Source organism: Camelina sativa, chromosome 14, assembly GCF_000633955.1.
Source record: "Camelina sativa cultivar DH55 chromosome 14, Cs, whole genome shotgun sequence".
NCBI lineage: Eukaryota > Viridiplantae > Streptophyta > Magnoliopsida > Brassicales > Brassicaceae > Camelina > Camelina sativa.
In genome coordinates this window covers 21,150,413-21,161,375 of record NC_025698.1, presented here as the reverse complement: position 1 = coordinate 21,161,375, position 10,963 = coordinate 21,150,413, and the positions used below count along the sequence as shown (strand labels likewise).

At 32.2% G+C, this 10,963-nt stretch overlaps 1 protein-coding gene across 2 annotated transcripts; it reads left to right on the top strand.

Annotated features, from left to right (window-relative positions):
• Positions 2,413 to 9,790, top strand: LOC104742103 (L-ascorbate oxidase homolog). Of its 2 annotated transcripts, none has more exons than XM_010463073.2 (8): positions 2,413 to 2,666; positions 2,864 to 2,973; positions 7,297 to 7,567; positions 8,090 to 8,189; positions 8,290 to 8,635; positions 8,743 to 9,108; positions 9,195 to 9,273; positions 9,362 to 9,790. In XM_010463073.2, the coding sequence occupies exons 1-8, from the start codon at positions 2,523 to 2,525 to the stop codon at positions 9,572 to 9,574; spliced, it is 1,629 nt and encodes a 542-aa protein (XP_010461375.1). In that variant the 5' UTR covers positions 2,413 to 2,522; the 3' UTR covers positions 9,575 to 9,790. The 2 variants fall into 2 exon arrangements, with proteins under 2 accessions (XP_010461375.1, XP_010461374.1); XM_010463072.2 differs by lacking the exons at positions 2,413 to 2,666; positions 2,864 to 2,973 and adding exons at positions 3,257 to 3,510; positions 3,708 to 3,817.

Sequence of the window (10,963 nt, the reverse complement as noted above, 5' to 3'; positions counted from 1 at the left end):
CTTTGACTCACCTTTGCACATGCTCGACCCTAATACTCGACCCCACTTGGTCGAGCACTTGACCGAATTTGAAATTCAAACTTCTTCTTCCCTCCACTCGATCTTGTAAGTTGAAATTGGATCGATTGGGCTTGGGCATGAATAGTGCTCAATCAAGTGCTCTTAATGGGCTGGTCAAGTTGCCCTTAAAACACCTCTAAGCCCACTTATAGTCTCATATAAAGGCCTTCCCAACACAAACATAAAAGAAAGAAATCAAAACTACAAGAAAATAAACTTATGTACAAAAATACCTTAGCAACTTCCTCTCTAGTGAGCTTGTTTATAGTCTCTAAGCTTGACTTTTGGTGCCTTTTCAGGCTTTGTTTGGAGACCAGAGAGGTGATGAGATCCCCTGGTTCAATTTGATCACCATACAGCTTGTTCTTGATCATAACAGCCTTGACACTTGAACCTTGTTTTTTCTTGAGTTTAAACTTTGGTCTTGCTTTCTTCAAATATTTCTTGTTGAGTTGCACTTGAAGATCTTTCACCAGATCAGTCAACTCTTGAACTAAACCTTTGAGGTCTTGAACAGATTCCTCATGAGCTGAAACCTGAGCTTTGGAGTCCACTTCATCTTTAAAAGACTCACTATAAACTTTCTCTTCTATTGTAAAGGGTTGGCCTCCTATGGTGGGTTGATTGACTAGATTTTTAATATCAAACTTCATTGTCAACCTCTTAGCAATTTTCAAGCTGACCATACACTTCTTCACATCAATAATTGCTCCTGCTGTAGTTGAAAATGGTCTCCAAATAATGATTGGGTCTTCAAGCTCCTTTACCATTTCTATTATGATAAAATTAGTAGGTATTTTGGCTTTGCCTATCTTCACTAAAAAATTCTCCATTTTACCAACCATATACTTATTTGAACCTTCAGCTAGATTTATATAAATATTACTAGGCATGAATTCTTCATATCCCATTATTTCTACTATTGAGAAAGTCATAATTTTCAGTAATTTGACCGAATACTGTATCAATTTTATTGATTGGACATTAATACTGTATCAATTTTATTGATTATTTTGTATGTAGAAAGAATGTTTTTTGAAAACAGACAATACATATGAGTATTTTTTTAAAAAGATAAAAAAAAATATAAAATTTTTAAACAATATCCCAATAATTTTAATGGAATTACTGAAATTAATTAGCTAGAGGGATAACAATAATTTAATTCCACGGACCTTTAAGGGGTGGAATACAGCCACATTTATTTGAGTAACAATGCAGATATGTTTTTAACCTACAGTAGGTAGCAAAATGAAAAGAATAAAGGCTTATTTAGCAAAGCACATGCAAAAAAATTCACGAGACTCAAAACATTTAAAATCCACCGACTAGTTAGTAATGCTATCAAACATATTAAAATAATTTTGACAGAACCATAAAAAGTATATTTTATTTTTTTGGCCTGACTTAACATATAGAATATTTAAGATGGATAGATCAACACGAGGACGTGAAAACAAAACAAGCCCAAAAATGAAGAAAATAAAAGCAGCCAACTTAACCACATGGGATACAGATCCACCGGGAGGCTCACCAATTTCCACCGACACTAATTTTAACTTACAATAAAACTTTTACTTTTTTTTGGTAAATATTGGATTAGATTTGCAATATCAAGCGCTAATTAAATTTAGAAAATTTATTATTATAAAAAATAATAAGAAATCTTTAATAGTAAAAAATCGATAACAAATGCATATAGAATTTATTTATTTGGTGAGAAAATATACAAACTCTTTTCTTTACATTAAAGCGGTTGCCGTAACCTAGCTTAATTGTTTTCCCTGCTAGATTTTTTTGGTTGGTTAGTAACTATCCCAACCATTCAGTCATTAATAGTATTTTTTTTGGTTGATTAGATTTGTGATTCCCTTTTACTCTTAAAGACCTCAGCATTGGCAACAGTTTATGTTTATCATGAATTGCATTGATCAAACTAATTTGAAATGTTAAAAGTTTAAACCACCTAATCAAGTTGCACACAGCACACTTATTATAAGATGAAAACGAAGTATATTCAAATGAAGAAAACACGTAGAACAGTGCAACGAAATAGTACAAGTTTTCATTTTGTATTTGTCTATTTGTTTTTGAAAACAACGAAATAGTACTACTAGTTATCATGAACATAGATTTAGACACTATAATTATGTAGCGTTGTTTTAAAAAAACAAAACTAGATTAATACGTTTAATTGTCTTGAAAAATATTAAATTCTTCTTCGGATTATAAAAGTCAACGCAGTAAATTCATAGTGTTTTTTTTAACTTCTTATATTCAAATATTTATACTTTTTCTTTGTTGGGCCAGAACTCTTCCGTCGACGCACTTAAATTTACATAACTGAGTGTGTCCACTCATATCACTAACTCTCTCTCTTCGTCACTCTCACTTTTCCCTCTCCCTCTCCCTCTCCCTCTCCCTCTCTCTCTCTCCACAAGAAACGCCGTCGCTCATAAAAAATGATGGCGTTGGGAAGATCCGGAGGTACCGTCCTATTGCTCTGCCTATCGTTCTTGGCCACGGTCACCGCCGAGAGTCCATACCGATTTTATGACTGGAATGTAACATACGGCGACATTTACCCACTCGGTGTTCGTCAGCAGGTTTTCATTTTCTCTACTCGACCCACATTCCATTATATCACGTTATTAACAAAAACAAAATAAATTTTTTGTTTAAACTCTTCACGAACAGACTACATCATTAAAATGTGACAATGCCTTAGATCCGGTGAATTGAAATATTAAATCAGTCGATGGTGCTTATTGTGTTATTTTTTTTCTCGTACTAAAAAAAACAGGGAATATTGATTAATGGGCAATTTCCGGGACCGGACATTCATAGTGTGACAAACGACAATCTCATCATTAACGTACACAACAGCTTAGACGAGCCTTTCTTAATCTCATGGTAACATTGCTTTTTTCATTATTTGGAACTTTGTTCTCTTTGCCTTCTGTGGTTCTATTCTGTTGACNGACACTATAATTATGTAGCGTTGTTTTAAAAAAACAAAACTAGATTAATACGTTTAATTGTCTTGAAAAATATTAAATTCTTCTTCGGATTATAAAAGTCAACGCAGTAAATTCATAGTGTTTTTTTTAACTTCTTATATTCAAATATTTATACTTTTTCTTTGTTGGGCCAGAACTCTTCCGTCGACGCACTTAAATTTACATAACTGAGTGTGTCCACTCATATCACTAACTCTCTCTCTTCGTCACTCTCACTTTTCCCTCTCCCTCTCCCTCTCCCTCTCCCTCTCTCTCTCTCCACAAGAAACGCCGTCGCTCATAAAAAATGATGGCGTTGGGAAGATCCGGAGGTACCGTCCTATTGCTCTGCCTATCGTTCTTGGCCACGGTCACCGCCGAGAGTCCATACCGATTTTATGACTGGAATGTAACATACGGCGACATTTACCCACTCGGTGTTCGTCAGCAGGTTTTCATTTTCTCTACTCGACCCACATTCCATTATATCACGTTATTAACAAAAACAAAATAAATTTTTTGTTTAAACTCTTCACGAACAGACTACATCATTAAAATGTGACAATGCCTTAGATCCGGTGAATTGAAATATTAAATCAGTCGATGGTGCTTATTGTGTTATTTTTTTTCTCGTACTAAAAAAAACAGGGAATATTGATTAATGGGCAATTTCCGGGACCGGACATTCATAGTGTGACAAACGACAATCTCATCATTAACGTACACAACAGCTTAGACGAGCCTTTCTTAATCTCATGGTAACATTGCTTTTTTCATTATTTGGAACTTTGTTCTCTTTGCCTTCTGTGGTTCTATTCTGTTGACTTGTCGAAGTTGCATATAGCTAGGAACTTGTTATTTACAAGAAAGAACACATTTATTTTTCTCTTTTTGTCACCAAAATAAAAATGTTGTCATATGTAAATCCTTATTAGTTTAGGTATTAATATTATCATCTCCGATTCACTAAGTTTAAGTTACTTATTTTATACATATCTAAATTAAATTACAGGCATACTTCCTTCCTAAAATTAATGTTTTGCGATAATTTGTCCCACAAAAATTGATGTTTTGTAAATTTCAAAAAATAATTATTTAAAATATTTAAAATTTTGAATTATTATTGGATAAAATTAAATAATATCTCTAGTCACTTAATTAAGTTAAATTAAATCTCCATCGTTTTCGTGATTTCCTTTATTTCACACATATTCATTTAGGGATTTTGTCGAATTTAATTTATTTTTGTTAGATCACGGAAATCACGGATAGAAGATTCATGAATACATAGACGTTGACATAAAACAATTAAAGGCTGATCTAGATTTTGTTTTATTTTTTCGAAATGCCTGACTAAGTAACGTTGATTAAAATAACAAAGGTTTGAACTTTGAAGGCTGAATTTGGGACGCCTCTCCTATATCCTCGTATATATTAGTTTGATAACGTTTATATATAAAAGAAAAATGGTCTGAATTTGTGACGCGTAGTTTGGTAAAATAGATAAATATTTGTAGAAATGTGTACCATTACGAGAGCAAAGCATGTGAGTGTGATAAATGTACACTTGGAGCAACTCGAAATGGTCCATATTGACTTATCTCATACGTCTGTAAACAATTAACAGAAAAATCTTAACTTAACAAAGATAAATGTATTGGCAGTCATTCTCTGTTATAATTTTTTTTTCAGTAATAAGCAATTCTACTGGAACACACAAGTAATGATGATACTTCTGTACTAATATGTTCTCGTCATTAGCGACAATTATATACATATATATGTATATGTATAATGTTGTTTTTTCATGATAGAATATGATTATATATGATGCAAGTATGCAACAACAATGATAACAGAATAATATTGGTTTCAACATTTAGCCACGTGTCTCCCTAATTTAGTAGCTGTCTTCCACCCGGACCACCCCCTTTCGGTGAACCATGTTGGTGATGTCGTCGAATTTACGTTGTCTTTTAAAAGGGTCCCACCCACATCCACTAACTAGGCCATCTTCATGAGATTTTTCATAACCCAACCAGAAAAAGGTGACAAAGAGATTGAATTATTGAATGAACATAGTTTTAGTTTTACTTTGTAGAGTTTTCTCAAACTTTTAACGAATCACATAGGTGAAAACTAGAAAAAGAAGTTTATCTATAATATTCCTTTTGTTTTTAATTAATTGTTATTTGACTAATTAAATTTTGTTATAATTTTGATATTATTTTATATTCTCTCTTTCGTAATATCGAATGTTTATATAAGAAAAATTGATTGCCAACTACTTAAAGTATAGGCCAACACATGACCACACATACAAACAATACACATACAAACAATATACATGTCTGGTTAACTATGTGAACTATTGTCATCACATAAAGACACCATAAACATTCAACTCCGATGTTTGATTAGCTGGAATCCGGCATTGACCAGAGTTTACCGATACTGACCATTGTTAACCGCCGTTGACTAGTATTGATCGGCGTTGACCAGAAAAAATATTCAATTTTTTTTTTCCTAAAAGTAATAATTTTTTTGCTTTTATGTATTTTTGATAAATAAAAAAAAAATATAAATGATTTGTATTATTTGTAAAAACAAAATATAACAACAAAAAAATACTAGAAAATTATATACAAAAAAAAAATTAAAAATTTTTTGACAAACAAAATTTGTGGTATCTAGTAACTAATTTTGTTAATACAGAAAATATACCAAAACAATATAATATAACTATACCAACAATACTTTATGTATAGTAGATATTTTCATCAAACTATAACAAACATATACATTTTCCTTTTCAAAATCATTTTTTATTTTGTAATTTCAAAGGTAGGGGTTTTAATTTTTTTTTTCCTTTTTACTTATTTATAAGATTATGTCATTTGAAATATATCCAAGGCATTGCCAACTATTTCTTTGATTTTACAAAACTAACCTTTGATTTTACAAAATCAACTTTTTAATTATGTCTTTCATGTAAATAAATATAATTTTTATTATTTTCTTCCTTTCTTTTTCTTAGTAAAAAAAAAAATAGTTGGCAATGTCTTGCATATATTTCAAATGACATAGTATTATGAATCAGTAAAAAGAAAAAAAAAATTTAAACCCCAACCTGTGAAAATACAAAATAAAAAATGATTTTCAAAGGAAAAGATATATATTTGTTACAGTTTTATGAAAAAATCTACTACACATAAAATTTTTGGTGGTATAGTTTTATTATATTATTTTTGGTATATTTTCTGTATTAACAAAATTAGTTACTAGATATACCACAAATTTTATTTGTCATATAATTTTTAATTTTTTTGGGTATATAATTTTTTAATATAATTTTTGTCATATAAATTTTTGTTGTTATTTTTTTTTGGTAAATTATACAAATCATTTATCTTTTTAATTATTTATCAAAAATACATAAAAATATATATATTATTTCTAGAAACAAAAAAATTGAATGTTTTTTTTGGTCAATGCCGGTTAACACTGGTCAACGTCGGTCAACACTGGTCAACGCCGGATTTTGGCCAACTAAACACGGGAGTTGAATGTTTATGGTGTTGTATACATAACCTATGTTTGTTTATAAATGTCTTTATGTGATGACAATAATTCACGTAGTTAACAAGACATTTATATTGTTTGTATGTTTGACCATGTGTTGGCCTATACGTCAAGTAGCTGGCAATCATTTTTCCTTTATAAAAATATTTTTGTTTTATAATATAGAATGTTTTAGACTAATTTTATATTTTATATTATACACATTTGTTTATGACTGATTAAACTTTTTTTTTAAAATTATTTATTAACTGATTACGTTAATTCGACGAGTATTTTTATATTAACTAACTAATTAATTGTTATTTGACTGATTAGTTTCATATTATATATTATGCACATTTTTATATTAACTGATTAGTTTTATAGTTTCATATTTTATATTATGCACATTAGTTTTATATTAATATCTTGTTTTAACTAAAACATCCTATATTTTGAAATAGATTAAGTATTTTTATTTTTGATAAACTTTCCATATCTCTAGTCTTTTATTAACTGATTACGTTAAATAAAATAATAAAGTATATTAACTAAAAGTTAAACAGAAAATTAAATGTTTTATTAACACACGTAAAAAAAAATCTTAAATACCATCTAATTTGGAATGAAGGGAATATATGTTTGTGTTCTAATAGTGAAATAAATGGATGGACAGGAACGGGGTACAAAACAGAAGGAACTCTTATGTGGACGGGATGTCCGGAACCACGTGTCCAATTCCACCAAGAAGCAATTACACATACATTTTGCAAGTGAAAGACCAAATTGGAAGTTTCTACTACTTCCCATCCCTTGCGTTTCACAAGGCGGCTGGTGGGTTCGGAGGCATCAGGATCCTTAGCCGTCCGGGAATTCCAGTTCCCTTCGCTGACCCTGCAGGAGATTACACTATCCTCATTGGAGATTGGTACAAGTCTAATCACACGGTAATAAAAAAATTATTGTCAAAAAAATTCCTAGAAGATGTGTGATTGAATTTAATAGTATATAAGAGGTTAGAGTCAATTTACTCATTGTAAATTAGTTATAAGTTAGAAACTTATAATAAATCTTGATTTAACATGGTATTAGAGTCTAAACACACGTTGATCTATTAATGAATCCGGTTCAAAGAGTAAGAGTCCAAAAAAAAATCCATTTCCATCAAAATACCTAAAAGAAACATTATCTTGAGAGGACGTGATGGAGATGGATTATGTCGAGATTAATAAGTAGAAAAAAGCACGTGTGGAGAATGATCACACATAAAAAAAAATGTGATGAGACTTATAAGAGGTCAGCACTAACTCACTCATTATTATCTTGTTTTGAATTGGCCTTAATTTAACAACCCTACACCAGTATACAGATTCATGCAAACGTTATTCTTGAAATGATCAACTTATTGTTTTTTTTTTTGAATATTAAGATTCTTATAATTAGTGCTTTTTCTTTTTATGCTTCATCAGGATTTGAAGTCTCGTCTTGACAGAGGAAGGAAGTTACCTTCTCCTGATGGTATTCTTATCAATGGCCGAAGCAACGGTGCTACTATAAACGTTGAGCAAGGTGTGTTAGCATTACATCGTAATCTATTTCTTACGTTCTGTTCGTTCAACATATTTTTCTTAGAAAATTCTGTTCTTATCTGTGTGTGTGGATGTACTAGGAAAAACATACCGATTGAGGATATCAAACGTTGGATTACAAAATTCTCTAAACTTCAGAATCCAAAACCACAGAATGAAGCTTGTGGAAGTTGAAGGGACGCACACACTTCAAACCATGTTTTCCTCACTGGACATTCATGTTGGCCAGTCTTACTCCGTTCTCATTACTGCTGACCAATCTCCTCGTGACTACTACGTGGTTGTTTCGTCTCGGTTCACGGATAAAATCATAACAACCACTGGTTTTTTTCGCTACAGTGGCTCGTCTGCCTCAGCTTCTGGTCCAATTCCTGGTGGTCCCACTATTCAGGTCGATTGGTCCTTGAACCAAGCACGTGCCATCAGGTATTCTTTCTTGCAAAAGTAATTAGGTACGGTGCTTTAAGCTCCATAAAGAAGTTAAGATGTAAAAGTTACTACAATTACAAATATGGTATTTATTTTTTTGGTAGAACCAACTTGACAGCTAGTGGACCAAGACCAAACCCGCAAGGTTCATACCATTATGGTCTTATACCGCTCATTAGGACTATTGTGTTCGGTAGTTCAGCCGGACAGATAAATGGAAAGCAAAGATATGGTGTCAATAGTGTGTCATTTGTGCCTTCTGACACCCCTCTAAAACTGGCCGACTTCTTCAAGATAAGCGGTGTCTATAAGATCAACAGTATCTCGGACAAACCCACTGGTGGAGGTTTATACCTTGACACATCAGTTTTGCAAGTCGATTATAGAACCTTTATCGAAATTATATTCGAGAACAAAGAAGATATCGTCCAAAGTTATCATCTCAATGGTTACTCTTTCTGGGTTGTCGGGTATGTTTATTTTGCAAGCTCTTTATTTGCTACTTTGTTTGTTGTCTTGAAGTTTAACAGTGTACTTGTGGTTGAATATAATGCAGCATGGATGGTGGACAGTGGAAGACAGGGAGCAGAAATGGTTATAATCTACGAGATGCAGTTTCATGTTCCACTGTCCAAGTGAGGCATTCGTTTTCCCTCTTCATTGTCAATTTAACACATTCGGTTTTACTTGTTCTAATTATAAACATAATCCGTATATGTTTAGGTGTACCCAAAATCATGGACAGCCATTTACATTGCATTGGACAACGTAGGAATGTGGAACTTAAGATCAGAGTTTTGGGCAAGACAATACTTGGGACAACAGCTTTACTTGCGTGTCTTCACGTCATCTACGTCTTTGAGAGATGAGTACCCTATCCCAAAGAATTCGCGTCTGTGCGGCAGGGCAAGAGGACGACATACTAGGCCTCTATAAAGAAGACATACGAGCTTACGTGAAAGCCATATTGATACAGGTATAAGTTATATATATGTTATTCTTGCAAAGACTTGCGATGTTATAATGAGAGAGGATGTCCTAAAAGTCTAGTTTAAAGAGATCTCTGCTCGAGGTTTCAATTTGAATGTTATTCGTGTTTGAATTCTTGTGTTGCTTTCTATGCTTTTATCATTGATGTTCTTTTTCTTTCCTCTTTTGCCGAGTTATGTTTCAAAAAAAAAAAAGAAAAAAAAAAAAAAAATCTGATTTGTACATCAACAATGTTGATTCAACATTAATTGAAATTACTCGTTTGGATCATTGTAATATTTCTCTTTTACATGTAAGAGAAAGTTCACAGAAGAACCAAGTTCACCACAAATTTGCAAGTTTGCACATAAAAGAAGATCGATGTTATCCGTTCGAATAGTAAAAAGTCATATACTAATTCAAATGTATTTTGAATTAGTTAAACTTCAAAATAATTAAAATTTACATGAAATACTCATTATGAAACCATGTTTTAAAAATCGCTAGGCGTTAGTCGGGCGGTGAGGAAGGGCCTAGCGATTAATCGGAAAATCGGATTTGTTGATAATTCCGATTTGTTGGCCGATTACAGTAAAATACCGGCGGTAAGGAGTCGCCTAACGTGTAACCGGCGATTACACGGGTGCCTAGACCGATTTTTAGAACAAGGTATGAATTCATTATCTCTATTATTAATTAAGAAGACAATAATTACATATTTTTTTGAAAATTACAAGATTTTTCCTAAGACCATTTTAATATTTCTCATAATGATTAAAGACGTTATTCAAATTTTTTATTTATTTTTTATTTTCCACCAGAATTGTTTTATTATGTTTAGATTATAAATTGAAAAATCAGAGAGCCTTTTAAATTCAAAATCTGCTCCCGAAAATGGTCCAAATGTACAAAACACCAATTGTCGTGCCACAAGCTCTCTTAGAGCTTTTCAAAAATGTATTATGGGTCATAAAGGTTCTCACGGTGTAGAATTTATGATGATTTGTATGACTATTGTCTTGGGAAACAAAGAGAAATAATAAAGGATGCAACGCGAGGACTTCCCGAGAGGTCACCCATCGTACTGCTACTCGAAAACAGGCCATAACCATGTCCGAACACAGCTTTTGATCTCCAAATTGTGTCAGGATAAAAAAAACCCCAAAAGCCTGTTAAAGTCAAAATCTGGTATTAAAATGGTCAAATAGTACAAAGACCCGCCGCCTTGCCAAAATCTCTCTTGGGGCTCTTCAAAAAGGTATTATAGGTCATGTAGGTTCTCACGGTTTGAAAGTTACGACGGTGGATATGTACTATCATCTGGCAAAACAACCAAAAAAAAGAGGGATGCAACAT